Source organism: Phodopus roborovskii, unplaced genomic scaffold (assembly GCF_943737965.1).
Source record: "Phodopus roborovskii unplaced genomic scaffold, PHOROB, whole genome shotgun sequence".
NCBI lineage: Eukaryota > Metazoa > Chordata > Mammalia > Rodentia > Cricetidae > Phodopus > Phodopus roborovskii.
The window spans coordinates 3440844-3464910 of NW_026126602.1; the positions used below are offsets into that span (position 1 = coordinate 3440844).

Genomic DNA, 24067 nt, shown 5'->3' on the forward strand with positions numbered 1-24067 from the left:
CTCCACGTTGTACCATGGTCACATGGGTCTACTCCCCCAGTTTCCATCCACACATGCATGTATCATCTAGTTACTCTCAACACATAGATAGCGGGTTCTCTCTGGAGAAGCCCGACTGCAGCCCTGTGTCTATGATCCCAGCTGACTTCCTGAGCTGGCTGCAGATGGTGGCAAATCTGTCTATCCCTCTATGACACACTTCAGGTTGCTTTACTGGCTGCAGGAACCGCCCTCCTTTGCTGTTATCTGACCCCCACCCCACCCCACCCCTTTCCATCATGTCTGGGTACATGACGCCATCCTTTCACTTTAACTCTTGTGCTCTCCCATTTCAGCTCCCATCACGACAGCATCAACACCAGAAGGTCCACAGCACTGGACAATTTTCAAAGCCCGTTTCCTTCATTCCTGCCGAAAGCCTCAAGATGCTGGAGAAGGCCAGCGAGTGTGTCCTTTCTTAAGAAAAAGAAGGCAGGGATGTTTGGTGACTGGACAATATCACACAACCACAAAGCTGTGGTTCCAGCAGTACCTTACAGGCCTAGCCCTGGCACAGCCCTGGCACGGCAGAGGGCTCGGACGGTTAAGACAGACACGTGACCTACACTAAGCAGTGGTGAGGGAAAGAGCTGTAATAACTCATAGCCCATCTGTAGAACACACTCACAGTCATGGCTTTGTCATTTTTCAGTTTGTGGCAGCACTGGGCATTGAACCCAGGGCCTCACACATGCTAGGCAAGAACTCCACCATATCTTATATATATTTTAATGCCTTACATATCCATTTATATCTTAAGAAAAGGCACTCAGATCAGATCTTAAAAGTGAGTATAGACGTAACTGTAGAGTTAAGAATGTCTGCAACACTTAGAGCAAATTTATGGGTCAAATGTCTGCTCTGTCTATTTAATCTTACTCTTACACCCTAGTCTAAAATCCTTGCCCTTCGTGAAATCCAGAGTTGGTACCTAATGCATCATATTGGGAGCAGGTTTGGAATTCAATGTAAACTGATCAGTGATTGTGATTACTTTATTTTGGGGTCCTGTGTCACAGAATGGCATGTGTAATGTTCACAATGGGCATGAGAAATTGAGATGTTTTTATTTCTACTGTTTGAAAATAAAACCATAGATAATGTTCCAAACCAGCATCAAAAAAAGCAGAGCAAACTTTTCTGTATATAAACTGTACATAAAACAAGGCACTATACATTTCTGGGGGAGATATTAAGGTAGAAAGGTTGATTCACATAGATTTCTTCAGAGTCCACACTGGGAAGGAAGTTTTTTTCGCTTTAGCACCGGAAGCAGAACTCAACACAAGCCAAACCTAAGGCTGAAGGAGGCACTCCTGAGCATGGGGGAGGGGGAATATAGGGGTTGGGGGTGGGGGATGGGACGGATAACACACCAGACAACAGACTGGTAGCCGGCATAACTCAACAGAAGCGACTCTGTCTACCTTGTAATAATGTTTTGACACCAAAGGAAAAAACTTGAAAGTGAATGAATGCATATTGCTTTGTTAAATACATATTTGATTTATATGGTGTTTATATAAATATATATATATATTTAGAATCCACAAACTATCAAAATAACACTTTATAAAGAGAATTGCTTTAAAAAAGGTAATGCTGAGCTAGAACAGGAGGGCAGGGTTGCAGTGGCTGCTGAGGCAGCACTCGGCTGAGTGAACGGAAGAGATGCATTTCTCAGTTTACCTGAACCATGGAAAAGAACGACTCCTACACATTTACAAAATGCTCAACTCCTGGACAAACTGCAGAGTTAATAAGGTCAGGTTTGGAAAAAGTCTGATTCGAAAATACTTTCTTCTTTGACAGAAAAAAATACCAGTCCAAAAAAAAAAAAATAAAATAAAATAAAATAAATCCGTTTTCTGGTCTAGGGACATCAGAAGTGACCTCTTGGTGGCAACCTGCCATTTCACCCTCAGAATAGCCCCTTTGCTTTCTTCAGGTTCACTTGCTTCCAGGTGGGCAGTGCGTTGAATTCATCTCTGGTCATGTCGAGTGCAAACTGGAGGAAATGAAAGGGATGCCCAGTGAGTGGCTGAAAGAAAGGCTTCTCACACCAATGTGTCATCACCATCCCACCCAGGGGGCCACTCACCTCAAAGTCTTCATCTGTGAGATAAATCTCAAGCTTCAGAGGGTCTACCCCCTCTGGGAGTGGCCTGGCAAGCAGATCTGCCAGTGGATAGATGGTTTTACAGAGCTTGGCTAAGACATCTTCCACCAGGGTGATCTGGTTGGAAACTTCAGTATCCTGGAGAGTGTGCAGAGAACATGTGAGCAGATCATGTTACCTATGGAGAACTTGCAGACCCCACTCTGTCCCATACATGCATAGCCTGGTCAGGAGCATGGTGCCATTCCACTATGGAGAGGAGGCTCTGAATGTCCAGGAATTACCTCCTGACCTTCAGAGCTTTTGTCCTCCTGCCAAGCTCCAAATCAACTCGGTGTCTGAACTGTTTCTGAATGAATGATTGAATGAATGAATGAATGTTTAGGGACCCAGCTTACCTATGAGTGAACAGTGGAGAAAGATTACTGGATCTGAAATCAAAACATTAGATGCTTCCACAAAGTGGAATTTGTATTTTTAAAATAATTAACCTATAAAGAAATCATGCCCTCTCTCCTTCCCACAGGTTCCATTTCCTAATCCACAAAGAGATACTAATGTAAAGGTATAGTTCAGTGGTAGAGTACTGCCTAGAATGCACAAGACCCTGGGTTACGTGCATACACACACATGCACACACACAAAAATGCACACACACACACATGCACACACGGGTGGGTATTTAGGGAAAATCATCTTTATCTCCTATACTTGGTCTGAGAAGCGCTGCCCTCCCTTTGGACAGTTGGATGGTGAATGAATGAGTTCAGGTTACCACCAACTTCGACAATCTATGGTGCAGAATCTTGGGAGAGGTGGGTGCTATGCTTAGCCCACCTGCTTGTACCTATGGACCACTACTCAGTTGGTGACTCAGAGGTTTGAGGTAAGTGTTTTACGCCTCAGCTCTTACACTGGTAAAGTGGGGACAATAGTAAGATGAACACTAATATAGTGTCCTGGTAATTAAATGAGACATCAAATGTAACACGCTTAGTGTTGGGCCTCACCAGAGCAGCACAGGGTGAATCTTAATTACAAGCTGGCTCAACACTATGCAGCACCTCCCATCCCCCAAGCCTGATGAGCTGCAGTGAGTGCAGAAATACAAGGGCACCCCCTGCTTGGGCTTAGACATGAGGCAGCTGCAATACCCATAAGATGGACCTGTGGTAGGAAACAGAGTTTTTTTGGTAGATGCCCAGGAGTGGTATAGCTGGATCATGTAGTATGTCTATTTTATTTTATTTATTTATTTGAGAAACTTCCTACTGATTTCCATCATGTTATATTAATCTTCACTCCTACTAGCAGTGAATAAGGGTACCCCTTCTCCCTTGCCAACATTTGTGGTCAGATTCATTTCTCTCTCTCTCCATCTTTTCTTTCAAGAAGCTAAATAAGGGTTTTATTTATTCACTTAATTTAAAAATGGTTTTAGTTTTTTTCAGACTTTCATACAGTATATTTTGATCGTATTCTTTCTTGATGGTAGCCATTTTTGACTGGGGTTGGGTGGTATCTCAAAGTAGATTTAGTTTTCATCTCTCTGATGACTAAGATGCTGAACACTTTAAAAAATTGGTCATCTTTTAAAAAGTTACTGTCTGTTCATCCAGTAACCCAATTTGTTGATTGATAGTTTTGCTTCTTTAATATTTAATTTTCAAAGTTCTTTGTAAATTCTGGATATCATGCCTGCCCCCTACAAAGGCAGCTTCCTCTTACAAAGTAACAAAATTAAAAAGGAAAATTCCTACTTCCCACTAAACTAAAACAACCCTTGGAATTTCTATCCCTAGCAAAGTTAACTCTTAAATTAAGAAATTCTACACAGTCACACTAAGCCTCTGGATGGGGAACAAATGTATGTTTGCTAGGCAAACAGATGAGGACTGCCTCCTACAATGCTAAGTGATACTATGTAGTTGAGTGAACACCATGGGAGGGTCACAATGTGCAGTTTCCTGAGCACATTCCTGTATTGCAGTCTGTGTCTCTCCTACACGCACTTAACATGGGAGGACTTGGCTATGCATTGCACACACCTTGAGAAGCAGTGGGCTTGGTGCTAATAGAAAGAAGCTATAGCAGCTTTTATTTGTAGCCTTTGCTCATATTTAAAAATCTGAAAATCCTGTAGAAAATGATCAAAGTACTTCAATCGATTTCCTATTAGGGTTTTCCTTCTAAGCCAAGTCTATGCAGCAGAGGTAGCACGTTGCAACAGGAAAAAGTGTGTTCTCACTTTATTTGTAGGGTCTTGGAATATAGAGCAGGCTAGCCCAGAGCTTGCTATAAAACACAGGTTAGCCATAAAGTGCTAGGAGTGTAGGTGTGTGTAATCACACCCCAGAGTCTGTTCCCGCGGTCAGAGTCCAGTCCGAAGCGTCTCCCTCTGATGGTGCTGCCCAGTGCTGAGGGGAGTGGGGGTGGGGAACTCACCATTTCTGTGATCTCAGCGATGTCCTCTCTGTGCTCCCAGCTGGGAAACATGTTGGTGAACGTCAGGGGCTCTAGCCCAGCATGGATAAGGTAAGACTTGGGGGGTGGCCTTTTGAGATTCTTTCCTGTAGGGAGACAGAATGCACATGTCAGGGACCCAAGGAGCCTGTCCCCTCATCCCCTCACCCCCCTTTTCCTCAGGCTCATCCCATTTCCTTTAGAACTCTTGACTTTCACGTTTCAAATGTGGACTGAGAGTCACTCACAATCATGCGTGGGTGCAGCTTTGCCTGAAAGGTGACTCCTAGGCTTATCTCTTTAACACAGATGTGACATCAGCCTGACCCCCCCAGTTCCTGAACCTGACAGTGTTTCTGGATCCCCTAGGGGGACTGAAGGCTGTCCTGGGAACTCCCACCAGACATGTCTGCTTCCCTTTCATTTGCCTGTAAAGGTTTTCCCTGAAGCAGGACAAGCTTCAATAGCGCATGACAGCCAATGGCAGCATCTTCCAGGCGCAGGTGAGCATTTGGTGGTCTGTGAAAGGCTGTTCACAAAGGGCTTTCTGTGGAAGGAGTCGACTGCACACACTCAAGTGTGTTAAGCGAGCCAGTAAACTGTCGACATGCAGACAGGACATTGATTATTGGCCTCCTTTACATAAAAGGCCACTGATTTCATGTGGATGCTAGCTGAGAAACCAGGGATTTACTATGGATTTTTTCCCCTTTGTTCTGTGTTTATCATTGGAAACAATACCAAAAGAAAGGCTGTCATTGGCTTTTAACTGGTTTGAGCACATTCCTGTTCTCTAATGCAGGTGCTACCTGAAGAGAAAGGTAAGCTGTGAAGGCCACTCAGCTACTCACATCTACATACAGAGGGGGTGTCAATGCAGGCACCCCATGATACACCATGTGGGCAGCCTCATCTTGTGAAAGAGAAATATGGACTCTCCTTTGTTCTGGTAGCAGAGAGTGCATTGACCTTAATATTGACAAACTTCTATTGGTTAAAAGGGAGAGAGGTGGAGCCTTCTCAAGGCTGGGGGCATCTCAGAAGGGACATAGCTGGGCTTGTGATGGCTCTCCACCCCCTCCCTCTTGCCCTCACCTCGGCAATACTGCAGGACGGTCTCCATGGCGCTCTTCCGGTCTGAGGCCCAGCGAATGCGGGCAGAGCCAGTTATCTTGTTCTCAGTGGGCCACCAGCCTTGCCAGAGGTACACCTCATGGTGATTGTCAACAAGGAAGAGTGCTGGGAGGAAGGGCAGAACCAGACCATGAGGTATACTCCTTCACAGACCTTCTGGTACACACTGTCCCAGGAGGAGCCGTGCTGCTCTACCAGCTGCCCCACACCCCTCTCCCCGAAGTTCAGAGTGACGAGTCCACGGAGGTTCCTGTACACTCTGTCCTCCAACTCTGAAGGAGCCTAGCAGGACAAGGAGGTGACCCAAGAAAGGTCTCTTTGTGTCCTTCCTTCCCCAGCTCAACCACAGATTGCGGGTAGTGCTTTCAGATGTTGCGAGGGCTTTGCCCTTAGCTACTTCTGTTCTCTAATGAGCTCACATCCCACTTGCCCTCAACTCCCATGATGCTCTGAGCAGTGATGGTTCTTTTACAGGGAAGTGAATTTTAGACAGAATCTGCCTGCCTCTCCCTTCTTGTCTTCAAGCCTCTACCCGATTCTAACTCTATGTGGCAAGTGCCCTCCAACTACGGCACCAAAGTCCCTCCTGATGTACATTTTGTGATTGCTTTGAAAGCCAGTAGGTGTTGATGATCCATCCAGACCCCAGGAATACAAGGGCAGGAAGTAGCTTTCTCTTTTAGATATTCATGGCTGCTGCCTATAATATGACATATGTGTCTGCCAAGCTCTGAGCTACTGTAAAAAAGAGTCCCTGGGCTGCAGCTCCAGGCTATGGGCAAACTGTGAGCTCAGGGGTTGATTGGCAGGAAGTGGGAGGGTCTATAGAGCCCATTTCCTTTGTATAGGTGTGGGCATTAGGGCATGGGGGGAACTGGGAGATCCAGTCTGCAGTCTTGATTCTGCTGAGGGCTTTCCCATGTCCTTTTCCTTAGCCACTTGCTTTCCCAGACTCCTTGGAAGCTAGAGTGGCCACATGATATCCTCTGGCCAAGGGGATGGGATGAAGCAGAAATATTGGAGCTGGAGGGACATAATGAACTGCCCCTTTCCTGTTCCCCAGTTTCAAATACAAACATGAATGCTGGAACAAGGGAGCTCACAAGGAACCATGAAGCAGAAAGTTGAAGAGGAAGGCTGGGAGAATCGCGGGGATGACATGTGGTACTGTCAACTGGCTCTTTGAATGCAGGAAGTAACCTTAGCCCTAACCCTAACCTTAACCTTAACCCTGACCCTAAACTTAACCCATATACAATACTAAGTGGCTGACTTTATTTTCTTTTGCGGTGGGTGGATAAAAGGAGGTGTAGCAAGAAGGCTAGCACTGTACTTGACAGATAGGAACTGCTTAAAAGGAAAGGGAAAGAAAGGCTTCAAGGAGGGCACTTCACAAGCCACCATGCCCCCTGCAGGCCTCACCTGGCTGGGGCGCGCTGTATAGATCCTCTTGCAGGAAAGGCATGGAGCTGACGGCAGAGGGCGCTCGCGCAGGGTACACGAACTCTGTCGCCGAGAAGTCTCCAGAGGAGCTGCTGAGGATGAACAGGCGGGGCGCGAAGTTAAAACTCCCAGGATCTTCCAAAGAAAAGAGAACACAGCTAAGGACACCATATGAACCAGCTTCCAGGTGGACTGAAGGCATAACATGAAACAGCTCAAAGTACTGGTGGAAAATAAGCAGGATTTGGTTTCTATTGGCTTTCTGATTTTTTGTGGTCCCCCGACCCCCCTTCCTTTCGTTAATTTCTATTAGGAAAGAAAGTTGGCCCGATGTCTTGGAGGACACTGATTGATACAGGAGTCACCTGTCAATTTTCTTTAAGGATAAATTTAAATAATTATTTTAGGTGTATGCCAACTACACTACACTATTGTACAATAAAGAAAATATTGGACGTTACTCCCTAGATATGGAGGATTGCTAAGTAGAATGGAATGTATTACAATGCCCTAGCATCACTGAGGTCTCAGTGGCAGCAAGGTGGACACTGAGACAATAAAGGGAGAGGGTGGTTTACAGTCATCCAGATTGTCTCTTTATTGAGGAATGCATAGGAAGTACAGGAACACATGACTTCTGGTTATCTGTGACACGCGAGTTGCTGAACACTGGCTGCTCAGCAGAGATGATTAATAGAAGGAAGTTTGTTTTATAATTTGTATATTATAATAATGTATACTTTAGGGAAATTCGGGAAGGCATGTGTTCACACCCCTTAACTTCACTCTGGTGAACAGGGACAGCTATTCTGAAGTCAATGCATGAAACACAGGAATCTTGTATTTAGATTTGGGTCACATCCCAAACATATCACAAACTTACAAAGGTCAGAAAATCTTCCATCTTCTGGACTGGGTTTTCTCCCACCTTGCACTCACACACTCTGCCAGCCACTCTGACCTCTAGTGCACTCCAAGTCTCCCCGTATTTGCCGCCTTCTCCCCTCTTGATCTCTGACAGCCCACTGCTCTAGCCCTGTGTCTTGTGTGTTCTCTCTTTGCCTACTGCCTTGGAAATGACAAGAAATGCTTATGAACTAGTTCCTAGGCCAGGCACATCAAATCCCTAAATCATGACTACATTGTACACACATATTTTACGCTGTCCCTTACAAGGGCTGTGTCCCTAAAAGGCTAAAATCTACTGAATGAAGGACGTGGACCCCACAACTCTTCCTCCTTCTGCCTGTCTCCTTTGGGCAGACTTAAGGTCATGGCATTCAACGATGGCCTCTCCTAGCCATCCTTGAATTTCAGGTTCCAAGTTCATAAGCTTCTGGTAATCATCACATGCTCATGTCTCATAAAACATCTCCCAGTAGGCATTGGGCATCACCATTGCCTGTGAAGCAATGACTGCTGAGAACTCACTGTCTCTATATGGCCTAAGGCTTGCTGGTCAAGACTCTCCTGATCTGGTGGAGACGATTGTCTCATTGGGTTCTCACTGCTTGCTTCAGCATGGGTTCAGGCCAAACCCAACAGCTTGTCTTGTTACTGTGCATCTAGCTCCTCAGCCTTTCCTTCTCTTCTGGTTGGGTCATACCAGCCTCGGAGGCACTGTGCAAACACCATCTTCCCATGGGGCTGTGTACCACTTTCCCTGGTGGGAAAAATCCTGTGTCTTTCTCATGCTCACACTCTTTTAAGACACATAACTTTGTTTGCATGAAAATGAGTCACATACAATGTGTGGCTTAGCTTTCTTTATGAGTGTTGTTCACAGCATATTCACAGTAGATTTTTATAGATGTGTGTGTGGTGTACATGTATATGTGAATGCATGTATGTGGAATCTAAGCACTATCGTGTCTCATCCCGAGGAAAGACATCCACTGCTTTTGAGACAAGGCCTGTCCTTGGCTGAGAGCTCATCAATTATGCTGGCTATCAAGGCCCAGGGCCCTTCTGTTTTTCTCCCCTAGCTGTAGGATTTTAAGGGCACACCACTGTATCCTACAATTTTACATGTGTTTTGGTGATAAAACTTGGGTCTTTATGCTTGTTGGGCAAGTGCTTTGCTGGTGGAGCCATCCCTCTAGACCTTAATAAGTCTCTAGTGAGAAAAATCAGTGAGTGAATTGAGGAAAAGAAAGATGCTGTGGATGCTACGGACCGTGCCATTACCTTGAAGCATGCAGTCATATGCCTTTCTGTCCCTCCTTCCCAAAGCGTCCCAGAATCCCAGGGGCTCGGATCCTTCGTCACACTCATGTATTGTCACATTGCTGCTGCTGTGCAATCCTGCTTCCAGGGGACATCTGTATGGGAGACATGCCGGGAGGCTCATATAGGTCTGGGAAGTGCCCGCTGTACGAAATTACCCAAGATCAAATCCACACATCTCTTTGCTCATTCTAACTAAGAGCAATTCTCACTGATAAATGAAAAAAAAAATTCTATAAAAATTCCATCAGTGTCTGTGCCGGAAGAAGTTTGCTCTGGGAAGAATGTACAGATATACATAATATGTCATGATGACAATGCAAATGTTTATATCTAACACAACATTTTTCTGTTTATTGTCCTCTTCTGCTAGAACACAAACTTCATTAAGAGAAAGAGGAGTTTATTCACTGCCGACTGCCTGGTGCCTTGTTTAGCACCAAGTAAGTGCTCAGTAAGCATTTGCCAAATGAATAAGTGAACAAATTTGTCATCATTTTGCATTGTTCTTAGTGGTCCCAGTGAAAAGCCTCTTGGGGTGTGGATGCTATCGGACCCCTCATGCAACATCTTCCAACTCCCCCACTTCCACTAGCCATGGAAGGATGTTCTGAGAGTCCAGTTTCGCCTGTCTGTCTGCTAGAAGGTTGTCTTCCTTTTCTCTGCCCTTACTTCCTAGCACTGACCTTCAGAGAAGCCTGGAGGAAGGCAAACAGGTCTCATTGTCCATGTCAGTGCCCACAGAACGGGCTGTCAGCATGTGGTGGAACACTCCAGTTTTAGGAAAGAACCCAATTGTTCTCAAGGAATTGAGACTGCCCAGGATGTCAGTTAGAGCAGAGACACAGTGACCGGTCTCCTCTGGCTATGGTGATCCTCCTGAGGACATTAACCATCAAGAAACCCCCAGAAGAGAACCCCAGCAGTGCTATGCCCCAGGGCTGCTGGCCTGGGGGTCTGAGACCTCACTGCCAGCTGCTGCCGCACAGCTGGAGCCCCCTGCTTTCTAAAGAAGGGCCATGTTATAGCCCCCCCTCCCCAATTCTTCTTTAGCTTTGCCAAGTCTGCTATTCCAGTAAAGCACATACTCAGACCCCTGCAAGGCACCAGCAGAGGCTGCAAGCTGAATGTTCCAGAGGGAGTGGCACCTATGGGAAGAAGTCTTAAGTGTGACTGTGCTTGCTGGGGACATCTGCCTTGCTGTCTTTTGTTTGTTTGTTTCCGATGATATCTCACTATATAACCCAGGCTGGCCCTAAAGTCTTGGGCTAGCCTGCCTCTCCTACCCCAGCCTTCAAGGAACACAGTACGTGGCTCATGGTTGCCTTTTATGGAAGTAGGCATGTCCTTAGAAAGCAGGAGAAGCCTGCAGATTGGGGGGTTTCTGTGGAGATGTGTGTCCCTGGACTTATGTCAGATCCCTGGCTGTAGTTCCAAAGATTCCTTGCTGGAGTCACTTTAAGCACATGGGACATCCCTTATGTCCCTTATGCCTTAGCCTGCCTGCATCTCTCCAGGAGTCCCCTCAGTGCAGAGCCGGTCAGATGACAATACTCACTGTTCCTTGATTTTGTTCGCAGCGGTTCTTCCAACCTCCTTCGTGTGGCCCTGAGCTTTGCATCCATGCCACAAGTAAATGAGGGCCTTGTTTATGTTCAGAACTACCATGGAAGTCCTGGACCTCAGGCTGCTGCAATGACAGGCCACCTCCAGCAAGTTCCCTTCCATGGGCACCTCTCCTCGAACACAATACAGCCTCCATTCACCTGCAGGGGGCAGCAGTGGCATGGGGTTATGAGGAGCTGGTGCTGGAAGAGTGGCCCTTCAGGCTCCCTGTGTGCTGTCAAAGACATGCATTGTAGAGACTGCAGGACCTGTGGCTGAGGACATGCCAAGCAAGGACAGCTGCAGGTCTTCCAGAATTAGATAGGTTGCCCAAAGTTCACAAAGCAGAAAAACAAATCCAAGATTTACATAAAATGCTAAAACTCTAAAGATGGAAATATTAAGGATTTAGTGGTAGGGTGCTGGCCAATGAAAAGATTACAAGAGAAAATCTACTGGTTTTTAATCTCCATTAAAAGTAGGGATGGTTACTGAGAATGAAGTTCAAGACAACTCTTCCTAGCCTCCTGCGCAAAAATGCAGATGGAAGGAAAGTTCTATGCAGAGTAGCATCCCCACAATGCAGTACTAGGCCAGGGTTAGGCATCTTTCAGTGGGAAAGACACAGCTGTATGAGGTCAGACTTACTTTAAGATTTTAATTTTAAAAAAAAAGAACAAACCGTTGTGTTTTTGTGTGTGTACATGCACACACGCATGAGTGCAGTGCTCATGAATGCCAGAAGGGGGCATCAGATCACCGATCACCCTGGAACTAAAGTTATGAGTGGTTGTGAACTGCCTGATTACTGTGGGTATTGGGAAGTGAATGTGGGTCCTTGGCAAGAGTACTGTGCATTCTTAACCACTGAGCCATCTCTCCAGCCCCTAGACTTCCCTTAAAGCCATCCTATCAAAATACCTTCAGGGAGAAAGACAAAAACTGAATTCTAACATTGAAAGTGACTTACTTTGCACATTTTCTTCTTCCTCTTCCCTTCGTCCAGAGTGCACCACCATACCTCCCTGGAAACACTGAAGGAAACAGGGAGGCTCCTTTCCCTGCAGGACCTGGACCTTCAAATTCAAACATGGGAAAATAGGTCAGAGGAAGAGGCCATTAGGGTTGTGGAAACAACAATTTTCTCTTTCAGGGAGTCTGGACAACACTATCAGGACACACAGAAGTCAACATCCCCATGGCCATCTGAAGGCAGGCAGTATTAAAAGTGTACTACATAGCCTTTCTTTCAAATTATTTTCAAGTATGGTGTTTTCCTGTAATATGAAAACAGGAATGCTATTCCCTGCTGCCTATATACTTTCTTTCATCCCTCACTGTTTTTTCTGTCATGGACTATTCTTTACAGATATGATCACTGGCATTTTCATGGTACTTTTATGTAGGGCTGATTTAAATGTTTTTGACAAGGTCTACCTCTCAGTAATGAGGAGGGTGAGTTTCTGCCCTAGTGAGTCTGGAGGATGCCCCTCCTGTAGTACTGGTCATAGTTCAGGTCTTAAAAGCCCCTCAGGGCCACGTCTTCAAGGTTCAGCTCCCCAGGACATACACTGGGAGGCTGAGGTACCTAAAAGGTAGGCGAGGTCTAGTGCCAAGTCGTTAGGTCACTGGGGGTATACAATTGAAGGGGGTTTTGGGACCCTGGCTCCTTCCCCTTCATCGCTTTTACTTTTAAAAATGAGCCATGTGGTTTCACGCTAACCTATGTTTCTGCCCTGCCATGGTGCCTCCTCACAAGCCCCGAAAACAGCATGGCCAACCAACTGTGGCACTGAAATAAAGGAAACATGTATCTTTTGAAGTTAAATACCTGGGGAGTTTACCATAATGATGGGAAGTTCACAATGTATCCTAGTGGTCTCTTCTGGGGTGACCTGGCCCTCCCTGACTTCTCTGGTCCTATCAGGACATGGTAGCACACCACTTGCTGTCACTTGGGCAGACTCTGTCACTTACAGGAGAAGAGTTCTTTGAGCCCGGGAATCCTGGGCATCCGGATACCCAGAAAGGTAGATGCATTTTGCACCATAAGTTGCCTCACCAAGCTCAGGTCTGCTCAGCACAGGCAAGGGCCACTTTGTGGCAGCAGTTCACTTGCCTGTGATGATTTTCTATGTGTCGGATTGGAAAGTGAAATGCTCAGACTCTAGGTGTGCACTGAACACAGGGTTAAAACATAATCCTTTAGAAAACGGGCTGCTGAAACCACCTACTGTTCAGAATAAGTCACAATGGCATTGTCGCTGAGGTCCCACTTCTGAAATATGATCTTTAGTGGGAAATATTCATTCTGCCTTAAAATTATTTTTAGGGAATGTAATTAGTTCCGAGAACTGCAGAAAGCTGACTGAGCATGGCTCTATTTCTAGAGAAAATTTCTCTTTTCTCATTCTTCATGCTCTTGCCAATTGATCATTCATCCAAGATGGCAAAAATGGCCTATAGTGTCACGCTTTCCCCAAACTCCAGAGCCAGCTCTCAAGTAGTGGCATTAATGGATGCAACACAGTGCACAGATCATTCAAACTTTAAAAAGACATGTTTGGAGCCAGGCTAGAGGTGCAGCTCTGTAGGCTTAAAGCACCTGCCTAACTACACATAGTGCCCTGAGTTTGATCCCCAGTGCCAGAAGACCCCACACCCGAAAACAAAACAAATCGCTTCTAAGTCGTAAAGTCCTTGTATTGGGGTAGTAGCACCTGCCGGGCACCATACAGGCTCTGAGGCCACACAACTGACAATTTAGGTGTCTTTCTTGGTCACTGGGAAAAATAATAATAAAAATTGGCTGTGTGATTTTTTTTTTTTTTTTTTTTTTAGCTGTGGAAACACAGAAGGCATAGTAATAGTAAAATGGCCGAGTAAAGGGAGAAGGGAGTGAGGCTTGCATAACAGAAGGTGACATCTGAGCAGAAACTTGGTTGCTGGGTTTTCAGGCCCACACTGTTCCCCAGCCTGGCTGCACCCCACCCCCACACCAAGGGAGCATAGGAATGCTAGCCAGTGTTGGACCTGCTCCCTTTGCTTTGGGGGAACTCCTGTTTTAGGGTCAGGAGGAGGCCTTTCAGCATACCAGCCCTTACTCTTGCACCAGGTTCAGCATCCTTTCATTGCAGAGGGGGCTGCAGAGGGGTAGGATGAAGGGTGGGGTTTGGAGTCTGCAGAAGAACCAGGGCACCAGGGCTTTGGAGGATCCTGGCCTCAGGGGCCAGGTGTGCATCATGGCAGGCCTTGAGCAATGCCCCCCCAGCTTACCTGGGCCCCCCTTTCTTCATCCAGCTCCACCGTCATCAGAGCAGATGTTCCCTTCTCACTCACAGTTGAGTGGCGGCCTTGCCAGAAGAAATACACGCATTTCTCTTTGCCAGCCACTCGCGCCGGGTGCTCTCCCTTCTGTCGGCTTCCCACTGCGGACACAATGGCAGGGGGTGAGGTGAGCTGGGACACCAGAGGGGCAGCAAACGAGCCTGGCCCTCTTCCCCACAGTCTGTGGTCAAGTCAAACGGGTACCATCTTTTTCTCAGCTGGCGGAAGGATCTTCTGGAACCCCAAAGAGAACTGTGTGTCATCCCAGGCGGAGGCAGATTCCCTCTGACACCTAGTGTGTGACGGGAGACTTGGTGATGGAGAGCAGGAACAAGCTCACACAGACACTTTTCCTACCACCCTGAGCAGATCAGCTGATGGGGGAATAATGACAGCAACAGCTGTAGGAGCTTCAAGCGCAAAGGAGACAACAGACTGCTAAGTGGAATGGTGGGGCCTGGCCTCCCTCTTTGATGTCCCAGTTATGAGGCTTGGTGAGCAGAGTGCATATCTGGGACTGCAAGGCTGGGAGCATTCTCTGCCCTGAAGCACTGTGTAGTCACAGCTCAGAGCAGCACAGCTGGAGGTCAAGAACTAGAACCTCCTAAAATAAACCCTTTGTCTTTGCGGGGAACTGACTTACAAAGGGTCAACAATGAGAGAATGCAGTTGCAGGTAACACAAATGTATTTAGAATTTACTGCTAAAGCGGGGAGGGAGTGGAATGCGCATCTGTAATGCCAGGGCTGGTGTGTGGGGAACAGGCAGATCCTTGGATGCTCCTTGGCCAGTGAGTGCAGCTGGATTTATGAGCTCAGGGTCAGTCAGGGACTTTGTCTCAAAAAAACAGGGTGGAGAGTGATCAAGAGTGATGGAGTGATTAATATACACTCTCACACAGGCACAAATGTGTATGGCCACCGGCATAGACACATCTCACCGGAACACATAAACACATTACCCCCAATGTGTACAATGCACACATGTAATAGTTGAAATAAAAATAATTATTGATAACTAGGGGGTTTTCAATGAAGTATGGTGGTATTCATAAATCACACCATTAAAGAACTGTCAAGAACAAGTTTGTTCTTGGGCTGTGGAGATAGCCCTGAACTCCATTCTTAGAACTAAGGAAAAAAAAATGTCATGTACAGTGATGTGCTCTGATCTGGAGAGATGGAGACAGGTGGATCCTTGGAGCTTGCTGACTGGCCAGCCTCCCCTTAGGTGAGTGAGGGACCCTGTCCTAAAAACCAAAATGGTAGATGGTACTGAGGACAAGGTGAGGTTGCGCTCTGGCTCACAGGGCTATACACACAGACACACAGACACACAGACACACAGACACACAGACACACAGACACACACACACACACACACACACACACACACACACACACACACACACACACCACCTGGAAGCCTGGAAAAGCCTGGAAGGAAAGGCCAGTGCTATCAGGCCCTGGAGATCCATTTCTGCTTATTCTTGTTTAGAAGGCCCCAGAAGTGTAGAGGGCATTGGGGTCCAACCCCGAATCAGCCCTGCTGTACCCTATATCCCATCCCATCCCAGGGTCAGGTCCAACCCTGTCCTCAGGGTGAATGGCACAGTGGGATCATGCCACAGTTGGTTCTAAAGAGCCCAGGTCAAACTTCAGTCTGTGGCTTTGCTCTGTTCTGGCTGGGGGACTCCAGGTGGTCCTGGTCCTGTTCTTCGTCTCTTTAATAGCTGCTGTGAGGGGCAGGGGGAAAAACCCAGCATCTTGCCTGGGGAGGTATCTGTGGGAAGTTCCACAGAATGAAATCTAGCATTGCCCACCACACAATCAGTCCTCACAGCCACCCTACCCAACAATCATGTGTTGGCTGCCCAGGTTTGACTTCTCTTTGATGGCAGGTCCAAGGTCATGGGAATCAGCTTCCCATACACCAAGACACCCTGTTGCTTTCCCTGCACTTGCTTTACTCATTCTTGCCACACACTTCCTGGAGGAGCTGTTAAAGAGCCCTTCAAAAAGTAGCCTTCACGGGGCAGGTGGTCATGAAGAATCACCATTGGTAGCAGACTGTCTCTCATGCATGAGGGAAGGAATCAAAAGTCCACAAGATCTGTGCTCACCATAGTCCTGTGGTCAAGCCATATCTAGGTCCCAGGGAGTTGGAAGAACCCAGAAAACTGTCTTGGGAAGTGAATCTTAAAGTCAGAGCTGTGATGCAAGCCTTCTAATTGAAGGGCAGAGCACTGTGGACAATGATTACTGCTTTGCAAAGAATTAGAATTAACCTCCGAGCTCACAGCTCGCCCTGCTCAGTCTCTAGTATGAGGCGTTCAGTTGAACACTTTGCTGCAGAGTGTTTCACCAGTTGGAGCCCAAAAGGCTCTAGTGGAGTTTGCTGTCACACACCTGGAACCTCAGTATCTAGGAGGCTGAGCAGGGAGATTGAGCTAGCCTGGGCACAGAGTGAGAGCCTGTCTTCAAAACCAATCCAAACCAAAAATAAATAAATAAAACAATAAAATCTCATAAATAGAAAATTTAAAGATGAGTCCAGATAATAGTTATTATTCCAGATCCACAGAATAGTTAGTACCCCTACCTTTGCGGGGGGTGGGGGGGAGGAGAGACATAGAGAGACAGAGACAGAGAGTGATACAGACAGACAGAGAATAAGTATGCCAAGAGGTCAGAAGCAGAGAGAGTCTGGTGTGTTTGTCATTCTCTACCTTACTTAGCTCATGTCTCTCACTGAACCCAGAGCTCACAGAATAGATGTACTGAGTGACCAGTGAGATCTGCCCATTTCTGACTCCCTGGTGCGAGGATACAGTCACCATGCCCAGCTTTATTGTGGATGCTGGGGATTCTCACACTTGTGTGGTGGGAACTTTACCCACTGAGCTATCTCTGCAGTCCCAGGAGCTTAGTTTTACCTAAACCAGAACCTTGAGTAAGCTAAGGAAAATGTTCTACCACTGAGCTCCATCCCAGCGCCTCTACTTAAAAAGAAAACAACGAGCACACATCTTTTGCTGTGCACTTATTACCAAGCTGAAGCCCCCTTTCCCTTCAGTTCAAACCACTCTCATGCTGCACTCAATGCCGTCTTCAAACAGCACACAGGCTGGCCACGTGTCAATACCACGTGGAAGACAATCATGACTTTTCCAGAAACCTTTTAAAGACAGCGCAAGAGTGAGGGACAGGCGTGCTCAGCATGTGTTTGTAACTGAAAGTGAACGTTCATGTCCTGGCCATCCAGGCTGCCAGGAATTCACTGTCCTTCTTTCTGTGTCATTACCCGCTCATGGTTAGATTGTCTCAGGGCTCTGAAGTAGCTCAGGGCATCCAACGTGGTGCAGGGCACCCCGCTCCAGGCTTTGCATTCCAGCCCTTCTGAACTGAGAAAACACCCATGCTCACTCACCTGCTGTGCTCGCCATGTACTTCCATTTGACTACATAGGCATCCCCCTCGTGAAACTGCCCAATGCTCTGCCTGGGGAGCCGGCTGTAGTCGAATTCCAGAATGTGCCACACATCTACAGAGACGGTGGCGATCTCAATCTGTCTCCTGTCATCTCCTTCCACCAGGCCATAGCCACGGCCAACGTTCACCCCATCTAGGATGGTGCTGGCTGTCACCTGGGGCGTTGCCACCATTCGTGTTACATCATAGGGTTTGATGTCAGCCCTAGGATCATCCTACAGTGGAACAGAGTTGTTCAGCTGTCTCTTTGCCACAGATACCTTTTGCCACACCCCATGCAGCTAGGATTGCTTTTCTTTCTTTTCGTCTTTCTTTCTTCATTCCTTTCTTTCTTTCTTTCTCCCTCCCTCCCTTCCTTCCTTCCTTCCTTCCTTCCTTCCTTCCTTCCTTCCTTCCTTCCTTTCTTCCTTTCTTAATCTTTTTGTGGTGCTGCAGGTGGAGCCCAGGGCTTGGTTGCCAGGCAGCCAATTGCTCACAACAGAACTATATCCCCAGCCCCATTTTAGCTGTTAAGGGGACAGGGCAGAAATACATCTTTCATGGTGTCTCAGGGTGTCTGACTGCACATAGGAGAAGGTTATGTTTAGGGGAAGGAATGGGGGTCCTGCATACCCACTGCCACACAGTGAAGGTGAGAACGGAATTAGAAATCACTTTGTGGTATCACTAATGTACCCCAGAGGGCTTTTTGCCATCAGTCATTTTTGCTGGTCTCCCCATTGGGCCTGAACACAGGGATTGACTATTGTACCTTCTGCTGGACAACTTCCCCAGAATTCTTCTCGGTAGGTCTCTTCAGTTCTGTCCAGTCGAGGAATTTCTCTTTGAACAGAATAGTCTCATTGTGCTCCGTAACTCTCCCAAATATGGCCCAGTCAGGTCGTCCTTGCCCTTTCCTGCAGGGTGAGAGCAGATAAGAAAAGGGCCCACATCCAGCCATGGCAATTGTTGGAACAACAACCACAATATGGCAGGTGTCTGTATCCTAGGTTCACACCCCTCACTAAGCTTCAGAGAAAAACTGAGTGTCTGTTGTAAACCTTCCTCTGCAGGCTCGCTGTGACTACTGTAGAAGCAGACTCTTTGTCTCAGCTGTGAAAATCTTACATGTTGTGAGATGAAGTAGAGATGGTAGCTTTGTGGTGAAGGGTGTGGCCCTGGGAGCTGGGTCATGGCCTCTTTATCTACTTCCCCTTATAATTGGCATGCTGGTCAGAGCCCAATCATTTTAACTCAGTGGTGTCAGCTGCTTATGTGTTAAAAGGGGCTGCACGCACAATCTTAGCTGTATCTTAGAGACCCCAGGGAGATTTTAAGACAGTTGTTTTTAACCTGTGGGTGTCGACCTTTTGGGGGTTGAACAACCCTATCATAGGGGTCAGCTAAGACCATTGGAAAACAGATATTTATATTATGATTCATAACAGTTGCAAAATTACAGTTATGAAGTAGCAACAAAATTAGTTTTATGGTTGAGGGTCACTACAACTTGAGGAACTGTATTAAAGGGTCACAGCATTAGGAAGGTTGAGCACCACTGTTTTAAGACATGCTGCTACATAAGCCATCCTGTTCCAGCTGCAGTCCCCGAGACTGGACCTGGCAGGCACATGTTTTCAGAGCTCCCCCAATGATTCTGTGGCACAGATGTGAAGCCGTGGGCCAGGTGCTCTCTCTCCCACCCATGCAGGCCATGGCATCGTGTCTATGCTCCAGCATTATTCTATTCTACTAAATAAGTGCTCCAGGCTTTGTTTCAGCCCTTCAAAATCCCAGCTCTTATAGTACTATGAGTACTTGCTTGAAGATTTAATGTTTTTCAATACATAGATATAATACTTAATTTTTGTTGTTTTCTTGCTTCCCCCCTCCCCCACACAGGGTCTTTCTCACTCTGTAACTCAAGCTGGCCTAGGACTCATGTAGCCCAGGATAGCCTCAATCTCATGAGTGATCCTTGTGCTTCAGTTTCTTGAATGTTGGGATTACAGGTTTGGATTTTTAAATGTATTAGCAAAACCATTACTGGATTTTAAATGGAGAAACTATGTAGGACACTCGAAATCTGCACACTGTCCTATGCTGTTTCATGTCATGTCATGCCTGTTTCTTATTACATGACACACATAGTTTTAAAGCATTATGGAGGGTCTGGTAGTTAAAAATCAGTAATGTAGGAATATGTTTTTTTATTCACAATCATATTTTTTCAGAGTTTGTACCTGCTCTAATGATTTCCCCAAATAGTTTTTAAAAGTCTAGTACAGTGGTGAAAATTAAAATCACAACCATTCTTTCAATACAGTATCCTTCTGCCTCCCTCCACCACAGAAGACATACGGCAGCAGAACGAAGTGTCCAGGGCTCAGGGTAGGAAGATGGAAACCCTAGGAAGTTCTTAATTATCACAACAGCACCTGAGATGCTGGGCTGGGGTGGAGGTCCTTCCTAAAACTACAGCCTCCATGTTCTGTTAGTAGGTGAGAACCGAGGGAAGGTTTGTCCTGCGACCTTCCGTGGTCCACAGCATGTAAGCATTTTCTAAGTGCACTGCCTCTGTGTGAGGAGGAACAACGGGCGCCTATGGGAAGAGCAGGGCACCTGGGAATGAGCGGGTTGCACTCTCCAGGGTCCAGTGGGTTGATGTCACAATTCTCATAGTCAAAGGTTCCATTCCACAAGTGCTTGGCCAGCTGGAATGCTATTTTCCGTTGTGCTAACGTGACTTCCTTCCCATGCCACACGTAAACTTCACTTCCAAAGTCAAACACCAGGACCTGGGAAGAGCACAGACAGGATGTGTGAGCTTCAAGGGCAGATTCCAGGGCTCAGTCCCTGCTGACGAGTTCACACCCGTGACCACTCACACCACTGGGAGCTTTAAATCAAGGGTCAGTAAGTATTTCCATCTTTGTTCCAGCCTCTCTTCCTTGCTTCTCCCTCCCTCCTCTCCTCCCTCCCTCTATCCCTCATTCATTCATTCATTCATTCAACACACAGCTTATCATACACATGGCAGGTGTTGAGGAGCCAATGCTGTTTCTTCTGTGTACATTTCTAAGACCCCCTAGGGGCAGAGGTCATACCATTCTTAAAATTACATTTATTTTGTGTATGTTTGTGAAATGTAAATGAATAAGTTCTCTAATCAAAGAACAGAGTGGCTGGAAGTGTCAAGAAAAGAGAATGGGGCTGGATAGGTGGTTCTGTGGTGCAGAGCATTTGCTGCTCTTCTAGAGGACCCAGGTTCAGTTCCCAGCACCGCATGATGGCTCACAGTGGTTGATAACTCCAATGCCAGAGGATCTGATGCCCTCTCCTGGCCTCTGTGGGCACTGCATGCAAGTGGTATACAGACATGCATGTAAGCAACACAACCATACAAATAAAAACACAATTAAAAACAAAATCGTGCAACTTCTAAAAAGAACAGTGTTATGTATTTGTTGTGTATTCATGTGCACATATAAGGAAGTTTCTTATTACATGACACACATAGTTTTAAAGCATTATGGAGGGTCTGGTAGTTAAAAATCAGTAATGTAGGAATACGTTTTTTTATTCACAATCAGATAACTCAAGGGAGTTGGTTCTCTCTGTCTACCATGTTGGACCTGGGAACTGAACACATCTTCAGGCTTGGCAGCAAGTGCCCTTACTCACTAAGTCACTGTGCTGGCCCTGAATTCTTTCTACTGAGTGGAGTTTAAAGGCCTTGTGTGTCTTCCCCTTACCTACTTAATGATGCTCAAAATATAGGTAGCTAGTAAATACTTACTGTGGAGCATGAAAAAATACTTAACAAACCTATAAATTATATTAACTCTGTAAATTATATGTAACTATATATACTCACACTAATTATTCCTGAAACGTTAGGACTAATTAAAATTTACTTTCATCTGTATATACCTCAAGACATGGGGATAATATTTATATTTTATGTAAAATATAAAAGTCTCCAGCGATCCGTGACACTTCTGGGCTTTGTTAGTATTGTAGATAGCAGAAATGGTTTGAAGTAGCAATTAAGCATCCTTTACCAAGAGCCATGTTTAATAGTCAGTACAGAACCAGCTAGAACTCTCTGACAAGGTCAGCTCTGAGCACAGTGCTGTGTCTTTGGAGCTGGTACCTCTTTGGACTGCAGAAGGGAGCACTTCGGAATCTTTCCCCAGTAGTCATCATCAGGGACAAGTTTGTCGTCTGTCAGGCGGTAGACACAGTTTGTTTCTATGATGGCTGTCTCATACAGTTCATCTTCTTTTGGGTCCCCGGCAGCTTTGGGATAAGACAGGACATTAGAAAGTGGTTGGCTTAAAGGACCAGTTAAGGGAGGGGTCCGGGAGACAGGATACTCAAGTCTCCTCACGCTGAAATATGGCAAGCTCTTACACTGGTAACTGGTCTGGCCACCCAGGAGCTTCCAGAAGTCTTTGGCTGCATGGGTATGTGTGTTAATTCCTTCCTCAATTGTCTGGATATATGTAGCTCTACAACCAAGCTCCCTCTTTGTCTGAATTAATGTTGCAAGTTCAGATGCCTGTAAAAGAGAGGGACACAATGAGTTAGGAAGCAAAACCAGTGTGGTCTGCACAAAGGGACATACTCGGCCATCAGAGGAGAATGAATGCATGGCAAAGGGTTGGACATAGGGCGGTAGAGGTTGGTTGTCTAAGCTGAGAAAGTGGAATTGTAGAAGACATATAAAGTCTTTAGATCAATAACACTCAGAGTATGACACTCAATTGATATTTCAGGGGCTTTGGATACTATTCCTAGTCTGAGGCTGTCTCCATGGGGTATTTATGAGAGACACAGTGGCACTTCACAGATCTGTTGGTCACCCAGGAGTCAGCTCAGACCCAGGGCTTTCAAACTTGAGACACAGGTCACAGACCTTCACTTCAGTGCCCCATGAAAGCTCCTTCAGAGATGTTGACAAAGGACACACTACCTGCCCCTTCCTGTTTGAATGAAACACAAGGTATCGGAGAAGCTTGGTGTGGACCGGCTAGTAGAACACCTCATTGTTGTATAAAGAGCATAGTAATACCAGCATCTTATCGTTTAGATACCCACCTTTGCCTTCTCGATGACATTTGAGAACTCTCCTACCCACAGGAAGCAGTACTGGGGAGAGAGCAGAAGGAAGCAGTCCCCACTGTTGAGTGACGAGGCTCGAGGTTCCACCAGCCTTGTCTGCACGTGTCTTCTACCTGTGGACAAGCCCGAGCACACTTTTTCCACCATGCAGACATCCATGACGGACACATCTCTGATACAGACCTCCCACTCTAAAGACTCTATCAGTCTGATTTCCCAGGACCAGCAGGACATGGACGTTAAAATGGGCCACATGATAGCAACCTAGGTAGATGTTGCTGGTGAGTGCTTCCCCTAGGTCTCCACGCTTCTCAGGAGTGGCCTCCAAGCCTTGGGTTTTAGCATTCTGTGGATGTAGTGAGGCCCTCCCATCTTGGGTGAGTGGTAGGGACACCTTGATCCCCTCTTTCACATCCATGCTGTCTTTTCTCCATACAGCCTACTTCCTGTGCTTCACACCTAGCTATGCTGCAGGATAAGGCATGCCTCCTTGCAGGGCCTCCTTCCACAGGCACTACCCTGTAGCTCCCAGAGCAACTGGATGGCATCACATAGGAGGGGAGCACTATTTTGTCCCACTTTCAACCCCTTCTGAGTGATTCAATGAGTTGGAGCACTCTGATTGCATACCTAGTGCAATCTCCACACCAGAGCCCCCCCCCCCTGTCTTTTGTATGTGTTGGTGCCTATATCCATGCACGGATATGTAGGGACCAGGAGGACTCTAGTCATTTTCTTCCCTTGAGACTGAACCTGAACTTGCCATTTTACCTAGACTGGCCCAGCCATTAAGCTCTGGGGATCTGCCTTTCTCTGCCCCACAATGCTCGGGTTACAGATGCACACACCCATGCCTGGTTTTCATGTGAGCGTCAGAAATTCAAACATGGTTTCTCATGCTTGTATAAGACTCTTACCCACTGAGCCATATGCTCACTCTTCACTCATCTTTTAAATACATCAAAAATGAAATGGGTTTATAGAAAATACATCAGAATCGTTGGTAGAGGCAGAAACTACTCTTCATCCTTCTCTTAATCGAGCTACAGAGAGAAGCTGTCCTCCCTCCTTACAGCCCTAGCTTCCTGCTGCTCTTCCAAGTCTCATGTGTTGT

The 24067-nt window shown here is 46.4% G+C and overlaps 1 protein-coding gene across 1 annotated transcript in view; it reads right to left on the reverse strand.

Annotated features, from left to right (window-relative positions):
• Positions 1 to 1087: 1087 nt before the first annotated feature.
• The window catches only part of Svil (supervillin), a 128056-nt gene continuing 105076 nt past the window's right edge, over positions 1088 to 24067 (reverse strand). Inside the window, exons 22-36 of the mRNA XM_051205737.1 lie at positions 22930 to 23066; positions 22243 to 22390; positions 21983 to 22128; positions 20449 to 20624; positions 18599 to 18743; positions 17786 to 18062; positions 14306 to 14457; positions 12000 to 12105; positions 10983 to 11190; positions 9386 to 9519; positions 7178 to 7333; positions 5717 to 5860; positions 4604 to 4728; positions 2141 to 2296; positions 1088 to 2047 (exon numbers count right to left, since the gene is read on the reverse strand). Of these exons, the coding sequence (XP_051061694.1) occupies positions 1961 to 2047; positions 2141 to 2296; positions 4604 to 4728; positions 5717 to 5860; positions 7178 to 7333; positions 9386 to 9519; positions 10983 to 11190; positions 12000 to 12105; positions 14306 to 14457; positions 17786 to 18062; positions 18599 to 18743; positions 20449 to 20624; positions 21983 to 22128; positions 22243 to 22390; positions 22930 to 23066 (2297 nt within the window). The 3' untranslated portion in view covers positions 1088 to 1960. The remainder of the gene's footprint in view (positions 2048 to 2140; positions 2297 to 4603; positions 4729 to 5716; positions 5861 to 7177; positions 7334 to 9385; positions 9520 to 10982; positions 11191 to 11999; positions 12106 to 14305; positions 14458 to 17785; positions 18063 to 18598; positions 18744 to 20448; positions 20625 to 21982; positions 22129 to 22242; positions 22391 to 22929; positions 23067 to 24067) is intronic.